The following is a 14,291-nucleotide window of genomic DNA, read 5'->3' on the forward strand; positions in this document are numbered from 1 at the left end:
CCGAAACCGACCCGAACCATTGGTTTATGATGTTTTACAACCCGAAACCGACCGGTGCTGAAGATAACCCAGCCGACTCGGGTTGGGTCAGTCCGGGTTGGGCCTTCTTATGAACAGCCCTAATCTCCATCCCATCCCCGGGAATGGAGAAAATTGCCATCTCTACCCCTGGGTTGTGTAGCTCCATAGAACAATATGTTTTAAGAACTTGACAAGTAACCACCCGATTAGTTATCACTTTTATGATATCAGTTGATTGGTTACAAGTTTTCTCTTTGTATCATAATTATATCCTTAAGTAGCATTCCCCATATAATTAAGACAAGGCTTAAATGATGATGATGATATCAAGGAGAGTATAATTAGGGCCTGTTTGATTTGTAGGAATAGGGGTCTGGAATCGAAATCAAAATGGGCCATTCTGATTCCATCTATGTGGTTGAGTGGAATCGGAATATCATTCCCATTCCTGATAGTTAAGAGAATAACCATTCCCTCATCCTACCTTAGGAATAAAATTTATTTCCATCTAATTTCAATTCTCATTCTCATTATTCCTATCTAAACCAAACAGATTATAAGAATAAATCATTCCAACTCCGATTCGAAGGGATTTTAACCGAATGGACGTTATACATAATGATGAATGTACGTAATATGTATTTTGCATACAAATATAAATTATCTTGATTAGAATCATCTACTGAATCTCAATTCTAAACAAAGTGTGTACGGAAGGTCATGGGCATAATGTAGATTACTGGCAGACCCCACAGGATCTGCTACCAACATAACTCCTAACTATCTATTCCCAACTCCTACTAACCTCAATAAATTGGTAGTTGTTGGTTGTGCTTCAAAAGTCTAAGCTATTAACTTAGCAGCACCAATTTAGTCATATAACAATTCCTTGCCTCCGGAGCCACATGTCCCCAATCAATTTAAACCCTACAATTTGCCACGTATCATTCATTGGAGGACTAGAGGTGATCACAGTTTCCCACCGTCTAAATGAATACATGAACAAGTAGATAGTTGTAATTATCTGTTTTGCCTTTGTTAAATCTTAGGAACCTAGCATTCTCTCTCTCTCTCTCTAGATTGACACTTGTAGGGTTCAGACCACGTGTGGCATGCTGAAGCACCCAAGTCCAAGAGAAATTACCATGGGAAAGAAGGAAACAAGTTTTGCCGTCAGCATTGACAACGAATTCTGCATGTTATCTGTTTGGGTATCTTTGATACAATAAGATAACTGTCAGTCTGTAAGATTTGTATTCTCTACTTCTCTAACGTGTTTTGAATTGAAGTAAATAAATGGGTCGTCTGTGCTGTGTTCTAAATTTAACACCACCTGTACCATCCATCCGATCACATTGAATTGCGCCAGCCAAAGGTAGTTGAGGGTCTTGAGGCAATTAATCCTGTCTCACTGATAGGTGGTGTGTTGCTTTTGTAGTGAAGGCTTTATGAATTCTCATCATCAAACAAATAAAATGAAAAATAACCTTATAAATAGCATCCACTCTCACCTTGCCTCAGTGTATAAGCTTAGCTCTCTGTGTTGCATTCAGTGAAGTAATCATCACAAAATCTCTCTGGGTTATTGTTATCGGCCCCTGCAGCGATGGAGCTCCGTGTCCTACCAATCCTTGCTTTTCTTTCGGTGAGCTTTTTATTATTCATTAACAAAATCTTTCTCGTTCGTCAGTATGTTTGTGGATTGTCTTTCGATTTTTAGAAACAAAAAGAATAAAAGAAAAGAGAGGAGTTATCAGTTACATTTAATTTCTTCTTCTTGTTTTGCAGCTTGCATTGGTTGTCAGCCATGCCACTTTACCTTCAGAAGTTTATTGGCAATCAGTGCTTCCAGATACTCCCATGCCCAAAGCAATCCGTGATCTCTTATGGCCTGGTCCGTCTCATATCTCACTTCTTCTTCTTCTTCTTCTTTTTAAGTCAGAAGTTCTCTGGTTTTAGATGGTCCAGTAAGTTAGAGCTCATCAAAGCTTTACTAAAAAAGAAAGAAGACTACAACAGAATAAATGAATTAACACATTTGAAAATCTCCCCCATAAGCGCAAAATCTGAACTCTATTTAACCTCAGTGTTTGCTCAAAATCTGATTTATATAGCAAATCAAATCGTTTTTCCAACTCTGAATGTTTTGGCCCATTAAAAGTGATGAATGTTCCAGGGAGGGAGAGGTGAAAACCAACCCCACAAGTGACGAATGACTCGGAGAAAACCGAGTTTAAGTGATTTCAAATTAACAGTACTATTCATCAGAAGAAAAAAAAAATAACAATACTTACTACCCACCAATATGTGATTCTATTCATAACACCTTGTTTCTTCTGCTGCTGTTGAACTTGCAGATTTGACAGCAGAGAAAAGTGCCTCTGTTGTGGTAGGGAAGGGTGGCGTCCACGTCGTTGCCGGAAAGGGGAAGCCTGGTGGTACTTCGGTGGACGTAGGAAAGGGTGGTGTGATTGTTAACACGGGGAAGCCCGGTGGGTCTGGTACAGCAGTCAACGTAGGCAAGGGCGGAGTCACCGTGAATACCGGAAAAGGGAAGCCCCATGGCACCAGCGTAAATGTTGGACGCAAAGGAGGCGTCGGAGTGCACACCGGAAAGCCTGGGAGCGGAAGCGGAACTCACGTCAACGTCGGAAAGGGAGGAGTAACAGTCAACACAGGACACAAGGGAAAGCCTGTGTACGTCGGGGTACATCCCGGCGCTAGTCCTTTCCTTTACAAGTACGCCGCCTCTGAGGACCAGCTCCGAGACGACCCGAACGTGGCTCTCTTCTTTATGGAGAAAGACTTGAACGCCGGCACCAAGATGAACTTGCGCTTCACCAAAACAACCAGCGGTTCAACCTTCTTACCACGCCAAGTTGCAGACACCATACCCTTCTCCTCCAAGGCGTTGCCGCAGATCCTCCAGCAGTTCTCGGTGGAGCCTCAATCAGAAGAAGCCGAGCTCATGAAGAACACCCTCGAAGACTGTGAAATTCCGGCCATGGAGGGAGAGGACAAGCTGTGTGCAACATCGCTGGAGTCGATGGTCGATTTCAGCACTTCAAAGCTTGGAAAGCATGTTGTGGCCATGTCCACAGAGGTTGATAAGGAGAACACCAAGAGGCAGCAGTATACCATCTCACCGGGCGTCGAGAAATTGTCCGACGACAAGTCGGTGGTGTGCCATAGCGAGAACTACCCATACGCTGTCTTCTATTGCCATGCCACACAGACCACAAGGGCTTACGCTGTTCCTCTGGTTGGTGCTGATGGAACCAAGGCCAAGGCTGTTGCTGTATGCCACACTGACACAGCGAAATGGAACCCCAGGCACCTGGCCTTCCAGGTACTCAAGGTTAAGCCCGGAACGGTTCCTGTCTGTCACTTCCTTCCTGAGGATCACGTTGTCTGGGTTGGCAAGTAGAAATTCACAGAGAGGACGACAGAGCTTGCAGTTCTCCCATGGTTTCTACTGTTAGTTTGATTGAGGCTGGTTGATGTTTAGCTTGGGCTGTCACAGTATTTTACGTTTGCTTTTGGTTAGTCCCCGTCTGATTCCTATAGTTGGCTTTATATACATATTACATAAAAAGCTTGCTGAATGGAGATGTAATAGTGATAAATAATAGATGTTTTCTTGTTTCTTCTGTACTATATATTCTTAATTCTGATACAATAAATACAGCCCTTTTATGAGATCAATGGCTAGATGAAAAATCTCATTAACCCTCAAAAAATACTGAATAAAATTATTATAAATAAATAAATAAAATGGAATTGCTTAATTAGATGTGTAACTTAAATTGGCTGCATGAAAAATCTCATTAACCCACAAAAAATACTGAATTGATTGTAAATAAAAAATGGAATTGCTTAATTACATGTGTGACTTAAATTGCTTTTTTGCAACCATTAGGCCAGTCAAAAGTTGGGTCGTCATTTACAGGGAAACTAAACTAATATATATATATATATATATATATATATAAAATGTCAGTCCACCTCATGGACTTTTATTAGTTTTTGGGGTTCTACTTACCAACACCTCCACCTATGTGATTCATTACCCCATTTCCCCAATTATCTCTGTTCCAACTGCACTAAAGTTAATGGGAGGTTGACTGAACAATCAATTTATCACCTCCTAATATTAATACAGTTCAGTACCTGACATTGCATTGCACGATTAAGTGTTTTGATCAGTTTCCCATCAGTATACCAAAGCTTGTGCAACTACAACCGTGAGAATTTAATTCCTTTATATCTCGTCATCCCATTTAATGTTGTCTGTCCCTCCAATTTGTAGGAGTTGATTAATTCTATTAATTCCATCGTCTGTATTAAGCCAATATTGAATTGTTTCTTTCTGAGTCTTGGAGCCATCTGATCAGACAGGTGCAGGCCCTGTTTTGAAGTAATATGGTTTGATAGATGGAATCTTCCATTAGTAAAGAAGTTCAGTTCTACAAATCCTAAAATGATCATATCACATTTTTCCCTGGATTTCTCTCTTGTTGTAGTACTGGAAAGAAATTAGATTGAGTAAATGCAGAGCAAGTTACATTATAAGGTGAACTGGAGGGGAATTTGCACTACCTTCATGGAGGATAGAGATCATATTAGTAGCCTCCTCTGTTATATTGAGCTTATTTGTTGTGTGTTTTGGCTTCCATTGATGACAAACGGGTTTGTCATTGTTGTGTTTGGAATGGAGCGAAAAGGGAAACGAGGGTCAGAAACAGAAAAGTGAATGTAACAATGTGACAAATTTCAACCGTCTCATCTGACACACAACTGTTTAACCAAATCTATAGGATCGGTTCTCTGCGACTTCAGAGTTCGGAAGGCAGAGCAGAACCAGGATATATTAAGTGGCACGCCTTAGAGAACACAAGGAAATCTAGAGATTGATATTCAGTAATGAATTAAACCGAGGTCTATGGAGTGACAGTGACTGAACCAACTGCCAAAAGAGGCATCTTCGCTTTCGGAGATGGGTTAAAGGTTTCATTCAGTCACCCATCAGTTCATTAAAGTTATTTCCTTCAGTTGAGCTAATCGAGTTAATGGCACAACAAGGTTGAATTTTCTTTGTATCTGAATTTATCAGATCTAGTGGTCCCAGTTGGTAAGATTCAGATTTCCATCTTCCTCCATTAAATAGTAGCCTCCTCAATCCTACAGACATCTGTCCAAGCTCATGAATTGTATTCAGAATGATATTTGATCGATCATTTCTTAATAGGGCGCCCACAGCCCTAGATAGATCGCCACTACTAGTCCACACGAGACTAGAAATCCATCCAAAGTCGGGGGAAATGCAGAAATCCGTCCAAGCTGAACAATTCCAAGAGGTTCTATTCTGAAACCTTTCTATTGATGATTTTGCTGTCAACGTATGGATTCGACACAGTTATGAAGCCAGAAACCCCTAATCCCTTAAGCAACCATTAAAATTTAAAAAACATTCATAGATAACAACCGATATATACATGGTCAGCTTTACTTGTTATGCATTTACAATTATAACAGGTGTTGCCATGCCAGCTTCCTCCTTATCAGTGACAGAAACTAGACGACAAAACTAAAAAAGAATTTAAAAAAACAAAGGGGGAAAAGAATCTAATTATCTAAGAGTTTCAACCACACGAGAACTGTAAATAAAGAATCCGATAAATCGCATATAAAGAGAACGTCCTGTCCAGGCAGCTTGTCTAGAGATTTTCAGAAGGCAGCACAAAATTATGTCTGCCTAGCACCAACTTCACTCGTCTCTTAAAAGAATGCGGCTTTCAAGCTCCATCCCAACAGAAACATCCTGAAACCACGACAATAACTATGAATAATCACTGTTGATTATTCTCATGCTGACTGCTGATTACTGAGCCACCAAACTCTTTAAAAATTCTCAACTGTTGATTATTCTCATTGCTGATTAGTGACCGATCACTCTCGAAAAAAAAATTTCTCATCTGTTGATTATTCTCTTTGCTGATTTGATACTACAGTGTTGCTAAAAAAATAAAGCCAAAAACCTCATAAGCCACATGTTCATGATATTCAATGTTTCGTGCGGTTGTCATAAAAGCATCTTTTTGTTCCCTGACAATGTTGAACATGAAAACAAGACGATCCTTCTACCAACATAACCCATTGGCAGTACTTTGTGCACAAGACCCCAAGGTACCCTTGGCTACCATGTCTCAGCTGTTCATAGATTCAATCACCTATCAGGTATAACCCAATTTGAATTTTTTGCAACCTTCAGCACTCCTTTCACATGTTCCTTCTGCACTGAACCTGAACATTGTCAGAATTACTCTGTACCTGCCTCCATAGTAACCGTTGTGACTGGCACAATGTGACAAGCAAGACCAACAAAATTTGTCATCCACACAAGATGTGTCTTTTCAGAAGCATCGATGTCTCTAAAATTCACAAAGTGACATTGAGAGCATCCACTCAAATTGCTTGCTTTCCATGTGCAGGTACAAAAATCCTTTTGTTAAAGACTTCTTTTTGAAGTTACAGAATCTAGCAAATCTCTTGCTGAGTGCATTTCTGAAGATCCCAACAATGAGCTCTTGGACAACTTAGCAATTGCAATTCAAACCAAGCATTATAAACTCAAGGCCTGTATGGAAGTAAATTTAACTCTTCCACATGAAGAGGAAATGAACTTTGCACCCAATTTCTTTCGTGAATCATCCTTCTAGATGACTTCTAAATGGAGGTCGAGGTTGTTGGTATAGGCAGCACTTCCCATGCAGCTGACAATGAATTTGTTGATCTACCAGCATAAATTTGCCACTTCCCCCTCCAATTGAGGGTTCCTCTAGGATTTGAATACCTACAGAGCATCAATTTTATAACTCAATTGACAAAACATAGTAAAATTTTCCATCCAGTAACCAAGTCTTCCACATATTTATACAAATTAATGTAAAAGCTCTTTAACAGAATAAAGTTTTTCTGTACCAACTGATGATGAAAGGCATTTCTTTGTATAATTCAAGAATGTTGTAAGAGGACTTCTTCTTTGTATTGCTCCACCTGGAAAAGCTCCAAAGAACCCCAGGTTCTTCCAACCTTCAGTTTGACCTGCAAAGGAACTGACACAAGGAAAAAGATACTAGTGAATATATTTCCAAAGAATTAAATGCCATAATTTAACAATGGGTTTGAAAGGGCCAGAAAAACTAAGAGCAGACCAGAAAGGACATGGATTGAAGTAGTAAGAAATAATTTAAGCGCTCACAATTTAACAATGGATATGACACAATAAAGAATGGAATGGTGAAACAGGATTCGTGTATCTGACCCAATATTGTTGGGTTAAGGCCTAGATGATTATGATGATGAATTACAAAGCCAGTTTATGTTATGTTGAGTTCATGCATACCTAGAAGTGATACAGCATTTTCCATGCTTAACTGTAGCAATAATCCAGCCTCCCCTATTACCAAAGGATCAACTTCCAACACTAACTCATCATGTACCTGTAAGCATATTACAAAACCATAACCACTTGCAAACATTTTGTTTCATAACCCCAAAACAAAACAAAATGTTCAATCTCACAGTGAGAATATATTGCATATTATGATATTTTTGTGCAGCCTCAGTGTATATGCAGGGTTAAGGCTGCATACATCTGTCCCTTCCAGACCCCACATTGGCAGGAGCCTTGTGCACTGGTCTGCCCTTTTATATTTTTGTGCACATATGTATGTGTGCATATGTTCTGGTCCACCCTTTGCTATGTATGTAAGCATATGTCTATGTACATCACAGAGAGAGAGAGAGAGAGCTTCTTGTTATTATTGCAACCTTGGAGTTTGAAAGTACTAACCTGCAAAAGAATTCGGCAGTGACCTTTAAGCATGGGAAATTGTTTTGCAAATTCAAAACTTGAATTAGGCTTTTCACATCCCTCGACAATCACAGTATGAATATTTATCATTGCAATCTTGATTATGTCAGCAGCAGAACCCTAAAAAACAGCTATTAGTACCAGGTGGATTCAACATAACATAGTAAGAATAGTCTCTCTGTTATGGTAATACCTGACAAATTGAATTCACAGCCTGCCTCTGAGCTTTAGCTTTTTCTTTGCTATTCCCTAACTTAATTCTTGATAAGAAGCGTTTCCTTCCCTTAAGGGTCTCCACATAGCTGCACAAATAAGACATCATAGAACATAAAACCTCCAAATAGCCCATTGCAAATAAACAACAATAACTTCACTGCATAATATTTAGTGGGAGAGCCTGTCAAATCTGAAGTCACCTTATTTGCTTCAAAAGCTGTCTATTGATTAGTTCAAAACATGTCAAAGATAACAAGTAGATAATTCAAAACGAAGTAGAAACAAGTAATGGAAAAATTAGATGATTTAAACCAAACTTTCAAAAACAATATCCAGGTGCTTCACTTGTCAAAACAAGGCTTTAAACGCTACACAAATAACTGTAGTATGCATTGACTTTGAGAAGCAATAGTTTGGATTAAATGGAATTGGAATGGCATCTTTGTCTTAAGGTCAACTTCCCAGAAGTTGATAACTACTGTTAGTCTGTTACCATCCAAACCTTATGGGAACAGGTGGTCATTTGCACCAAAAAAAAACAATAAAGATGAGCTCACCCTTTTTGACGGCAAGATGCAACAGCTTCACTAAGCCAGGAAGCAACACCGGGAAAAGAAGACTTGAAGCTTTCAATTTTTTCTGCTGCTTCATCTGCACTACAGTTCAGTTGTCCTGCAAGGGTTTTAGCACCCATTCCATAGAGGATACCATAGACCAACCTTTTGGTTTGATCTCTCTCTTGGGAAGTAATAGTTGATTCCAACTGTCCAGTCCATTTTGCAGAAATCATAGTGAACACATCACCATTTGGCCTACTAAGAAGTTCAATTAGTGAAGAGTCTTTAGAGAAATGAGCCATCAGTCGTAGCTCTATCTGAGAATAATCTGCTGTTAGCAGCAACCAATTGTCCTGCCATGATCAAATTCAGAATGTGAGGTGTACTGAATTACAACTTTGGAACTAATTAATTCCTTCTCTAAATGGCAATGGTAAGACACCAATACCTGTGTAGGAATAAAATAATTGCGGGCATTAATTGCATGATGATCAGAACCTGTAGCACTTGTGACTTTGTCAATGCGATGGATTTTGAACTCAACTGAATGTTCAACGCACTACAAATGATAACAAATAAGTAATAATGGGAATTTTTATAATTAAAGCTATTAGGAAAACAAATGAAAAAAAAAAAAAAGGTCAAACCTGAAGATTAGGTTCCTCCATTGAAAGACGTCCAGTTGCTGTTGATGTCTGAAGCCAATGGCCATGTAATGTATACTTCCGTGACCTCACAGATAGCCTAGCCTGTGAACATATGGACCCCAATGTACCATTTAGGAGCTTTGCCAATGTCCTGTGCTCTTTAATTACTGAAATAATAGGATGCTGATGCCTGAAAATAACACCAGAGGTCCATTATTAAACAGTTGAAGATACATACAAAGCAGTCATGTAAAAATATAATTAAAAAATAAAAACTATACAAGAACGATTGTAGGTCAAAAAATGTATAAACAATTAATATCTTGAAAACAACTGGAAAAGAATGTGCTGCAAGGACAACACGACATTGATATTTTAATCAAGGTTCAAAGTATCAAAAGCACAAGATACGCATGGATACGCTATGAAACACAAATAAATCCTAAAAATTATATTAATAACAATACGCACAGGGCATATATGACCATAAATAAGTTACTTACACATGAAAACCTTACTTTAATGGTTTGCATGAAGTCCGAGAGATCAGGACACAATTAGTAACAGCTCAAAAATTACGGAAAAACTAAAACATGCACATATATACCTTACCTTGATTTTCAGAAAACCAAAATAATTTGTCTTAATATTTGTTAATATATAAATTTTAATAATCAATGTTAACATTAATTGACAAACATCCAAGGCAGTGTTTTAAAAATGAGGCGCAAAAGAAAAGCGCAAGCGCTGTTTTGTGCAAGGTGCAAGGCACAATGCGAGGTGCACGCCTTTCTGAAACAAGGTTCAAAAATGCAAAAAAAAAATCAAAAAATGCCAAAATTTCAAAAAAAAATGCAAATAATTAGAATATTAAACAAATTATTAATTAAAATTTTAAACTTAAATTTAAAAATAAATGCTTTAAAAAACCTATTATCTCAAATTAGAATACATAAACATAACATGTAACACATATTTTAAATGAAATTTAAAAATAAATCAAGCAAAACATATAAAACATATTCAAGCATGTAAACTCTTAATCTCTTTATTTTTTCTCCAATTGCATTACTTCAAATAGCTAATATGACGTTAAACATTATGCATTCTTGATCCTACGAGCTGCCTTTGTACCAAGCCCAAATATATATATATATATATTTTATATATATTGTAATGACACTTATAATATATATTTATGTTATTTTATGTTATATTATATATTTTATATAAATATTTTATATGTAATATTTTATATATGAAAGACTTGGGCATGACCCGACCCATAATCACCCCAATAGACATCCATAAAAAGAAAAAGCTTATTTAAGGATCAAAATGCATAAAATTTGAACAAGATAGATTTGGTGTAGTGGTGGACTCATGGTCATTATAAAATACAAACTAGTGACCAAGGTTCAAACCTTCTTATTGCCTACTTTAGTTTCTACACCCAAAATTATGTGTATTAGAAGTTAAAATGGTGTGCCAAATTTGAAATTCAAATTCAAACTTGACTTAAAGATTAAAGAATGAATAATGAGAGAGGGAGAATAATTAAAAGAAAGAAGAACGTGAGAGGGAGAATAATTAATTAAAGTAATTATTCCGTAATCTATTGACCGATACATTAGAATATTGACTCGTATCGGGTTCATATTGGCCGATACATAGCTGAAACAGTCTGATATGAGCCTGTATTGGCCCAAAACAGACGAAAAGGAACACAACAACCGGTTTCTATATATTCCGTGTATCGGGCCTTTAAAGGAACGATACATATCAGCCAATACAGGCCGATACATTGCAAACTAGCTAACCGGTTGAGCTAAAAGTGGTCTACAGTAACTAATTGAAAATTTTACTTTACATGCATGTAACACATGCAGTAACTAATTGGAAAATTTTTTCTGTCTCCTTGTTATTTTGGCTGGGAAGGTGGTAGTAACCTGGCCATCTGAAACCAGAGCCTTAAAGTAGGAGTTGGTAGTGAACTTGCCATTTGGGTTAGGTTTCCAAATCCGAAGGTCGGGGGTTGTGGGAGAGATGTACGCCTCACTTAGAGAGTTTACAAGAACAGATGTTTCTGCAAGTTCAACCTCTCTCAGTGGCCTTCTTAAGTTCAAGTTCCAATTGATTCCTGAGGGAGAGTAGCTTAGGCAAGTAGAAAATTAGGCATCTTGGTTTTGTGATAGGCTGAAAATTCTAGGGAAAGAGAGTGCAAGGGAATACTCTCCCCACCAAAGGTCAGTCCAAAACTTAGTTTTGTTCCCATTTCCTACCTGATATCTAGCAAAAACAATGAAAAGAGAGTAGGTAGAGGAAATAACCTTCCAAGGGTTTGTTGCTTTTACCCGGGTCAAGTGGACCTTGCTATTCCAACTGTTGGCATCCCTCCCATACTTTCTGTTAATGACTGCCATCCATAATGCTTCAGGCTCAAGGGAGTATCTCCATAACCATTTCCCGAGAAGGGTACCATTCCTTTCCTTGATGTGTCCTAAACCCTGTCCTCCATCCCTCTTTGGCCTAGAAACTTGTTTCCAGCAAACTAAGTGGTTGTGATTCCTTCTGTCACCTCCTCCATCCCATAAGAAATCACGTTGAAGTTTCTCCAATTTGTTTTCTATTTTCCCTAGGATTTGAAAAACCAAAAGGAAATAAGTTGACAGATTGGAAAGAGAGATCTTGATTAATGTGAGTCTACTGCCTTTTGAGATATAATTCTTCTTCCAGGTTGCTAATTTTTCTCCAATTCTCCACAATCAGGTCCTAAAAGATTTGGTTCCTCGGATTCCCACCAAGTGGCATCCCCAAGTAAGAGATGGGAAGCCTTTCCACTTTGCACCCCAGCAACTCCTTAAATCTGTCTAGAAGGGGTTCTTTCACATTTAATCTCTACAAGGCTGCTTTTGGAAAAGTTGACTTGAAGCCCAATCACCAGTTCAAACCATCTTAATACCTGTTTACGGTTAGAGATGTTTTCCCAGTCAGCTTCTAAGAATAATATGATGTCATCTACAAAGATTAGGTGAGACAGTTTAAGTCTTTCCCTTCCAACTTCGAAGCCTTTTAGGAGGTTCAAACCTTTCTCTTTCTCTATCAAGTGGCTGAAGATGTCGACTACCAAAGTGAAAAGTAAGGGAGAGAGTGGGAAGCATTGCCTTAAGCCCCTGTTGGCTTTAAAGTAACCAGATGGTTCTCCATTTATCAGAATTGATGCAGCCCTTTATCCAACTGACTCACTTACTCCCGAAACCTCTCAGGCACAGAATTTCCACTAAGCACTCCCAGTCCACTTTGTCAAACGCCTTTTCCAGGTCCAGCTTTAAAACTACCCCTGATTTTCCTCTTTGCTTTAAGTCTTCTACACATTCATTTGCCACTAAAACACTGTCAATAATCTGTCTCCCTTTCACAAAAGTATATTAGTATGATTTTGTAAAGGCTCCCCACCAAACTGATTGGCCTGAAGTCCCCAACTTCAAAGATGCCCTCTTTCTTAGGAACTAAGGTAATAAAGGTGGAGTTGTTGCCTTTGTTCACAATTGCAGACTTACAAGTCTGAAAACACCTCTAATAGGTCTGTTTTTTAAGTTTCCCAGAAAGTTTGATAGAAGAACAATGGAAATCCATCAGGTCCGTGGGTTTTATCTCCATCCAGATTAAATACTGCTTTCTTCACTTCTTCCTCATCCCAGTGATCCAAAGGTATTTCCTCTGAACCAGAGGGGCTTCAAACTCTGATGTTTTCAAAGGTAATTCCTTAAGTGACTTTCAGAGAAACTCAGCTGAAACCCTCTACACTTCTCCCAGAATTGGTTCTACTCAAACATCCTGTCCTAGGGAGGAAAACCTGATAACTCTAAGTTTTGATGGAAGCGCTCAAGGATCCACAGGTAAGGCTGGAATTGGAAGAGTAATTCATGGGAGTGGGGGAAGTATCCTTTGGGCTTACAGTGGTCCAATCAGACGAGCTGATGCCACCAAGGCCGAGATATTAGCCACCCTCACAAGTCTCCGTTATGTAAAAATGTTAGGCCTTTCCTCTTTATCTATCGAGGGTGACTCAGCTAACACAATAAAGTGGTTACGACAGAAGACTGGAGGTCCTTGGAGGCTTGCACATCTACTGACTGAAGCCAGAGACATTTTAAATTCCCTGAATGTGAAGCTAGTTTGGATCCCTAGGGAACTAAACATTGTAGCTGACAGCCTAGCCAAATCTAGAGACCATAGAGTTAATTAGTTTTCTGATCATCTGATGTATCACTGCCTGTGTAATTCTGTTCATGCCTTCTAAGGCCTTGTCTTTGTTAACTTTTCTCGGTTAACTCTTAATAAAATCTCTGTTAATTTTTATCAAAAAAGTATTATCTACTGGTCAACCAATTTCAGTTAGACTTTCAATATTTAGAAGGATAACAAAAAGGGCTAAATTTCAATGTTCATGCATAACAGAGACCTGTTATTACAGCATATCAGATTTAAACTGGGAATAGGTGAATATATATTTTTTGAAAGACGTTGTGCAGTTAAGGACCTCTGTGTATGGATTTTCCTACCCTTTTTAGCTTCACCCAAAACAAAGAAACCACAACCAAGGAGTATTATGAGGTGATAGGACAGATCGTCTGGTTGCCTAGGCTGCACATGAACATTAAAAACTGGGAAGCTGAATTCCTTTCACCTTGTTGGATTCCCTCAGAAGGTCTCATTTTCAAACAGGCATCTGAGGTGCAAGAGTTTGGAAGGCTAGACCAATCCCATGGATGATTGGGAAAGTCAATGTGCCTTCTAAAATCTCCTTTGTATCTAGAGAGCCACCATAGACAAGACTCTGACCACGAACCAGTGGTCTTAGATGACCTATGCTGCTTATGTAGGAAGGGGGCTGAACCTGTGGAGAATCTACTAATCCATTGTGATTTCTCTACAAAAACATGGGATCACTTTATCCATTTGTTCAAGAGA

General features: G+C 38.5%; 2 protein-coding genes across 2 annotated transcripts in view; one reads left to right on the plus strand and one right to left on the minus strand.

The window, feature by feature from the left end:
- Nucleotides 1-1,253: 1,253 nt before the first annotated feature.
- Nucleotides 1,254-3,726, plus strand: RD22 (BURP domain-containing protein). The gene is made up of 3 exons (XM_088959685.1): nt 1,254-1,666; nt 1,810-1,915; nt 2,379-3,726. Exons 1-3 carry the CDS (start codon nt 1,628-1,630, stop codon nt 3,446-3,448), a joined length of 1,215 nt encoding a protein of 404 aa, XP_088815811.1. The 5' UTR covers nt 1,254-1,627; the 3' UTR covers nt 3,449-3,726.
- A 1,748-nt stretch (nt 3,727-5,474) lies between these two features.
- The window catches only part of LOC148842690 (MUS308 and mammalian DNA polymerase-like protein), a 35,206-nt gene continuing 26,389 nt past the window's right edge, over nt 5,475-14,291 (minus strand). The window contains exons 20-27 of the mRNA XM_088959686.1: nt 9,318-9,507; nt 9,119-9,229; nt 8,671-9,023; nt 8,091-8,199; nt 7,877-8,017; nt 7,427-7,523; nt 7,003-7,136; nt 5,475-6,874 (exon numbers count right to left, since the gene is read on the minus strand). Coding sequence (XP_088815812.1) covers nt 7,036-7,136; nt 7,427-7,523; nt 7,877-8,017; nt 8,091-8,199; nt 8,671-9,023; nt 9,119-9,229; nt 9,318-9,507 — 1,102 coding nt within the window. The 3' untranslated portion in view covers nt 5,475-6,874; nt 7,003-7,035. The remainder of the gene's footprint in view (nt 6,875-7,002; nt 7,137-7,426; nt 7,524-7,876; nt 8,018-8,090; nt 8,200-8,670; nt 9,024-9,118; nt 9,230-9,317; nt 9,508-14,291) is intronic.

This window comes from Nelumbo lutea, chromosome 8 (assembly GCF_056320005.1).
Source record: "Nelumbo lutea isolate HS-2025 chromosome 8, American lotus-T2T, whole genome shotgun sequence".
NCBI lineage: Eukaryota > Viridiplantae > Streptophyta > Magnoliopsida > Proteales > Nelumbonaceae > Nelumbo > Nelumbo lutea.

Coding starts and splice junctions, on each gene's coding strand:
- RD22 (XM_088959685.1), top strand. CDS start 1,628: ATGGAGCTCCGTGTCCTACCAATCCTTGCTTTTCTTTCG. Junction 1,667..1,809: donor CAATCCTTGCTTTTCTTTCG/GTGAGCTTTTTA, acceptor CTTGTTTTGCAG/CTTGCATTGGTTGTCAGCCA. Junction 1,916..2,378: donor CCGTGATCTCTTATGGCCTG/GTCCGTCTCATA, acceptor TTGAACTTGCAG/ATTTGACAGCAGAGAAAAGT.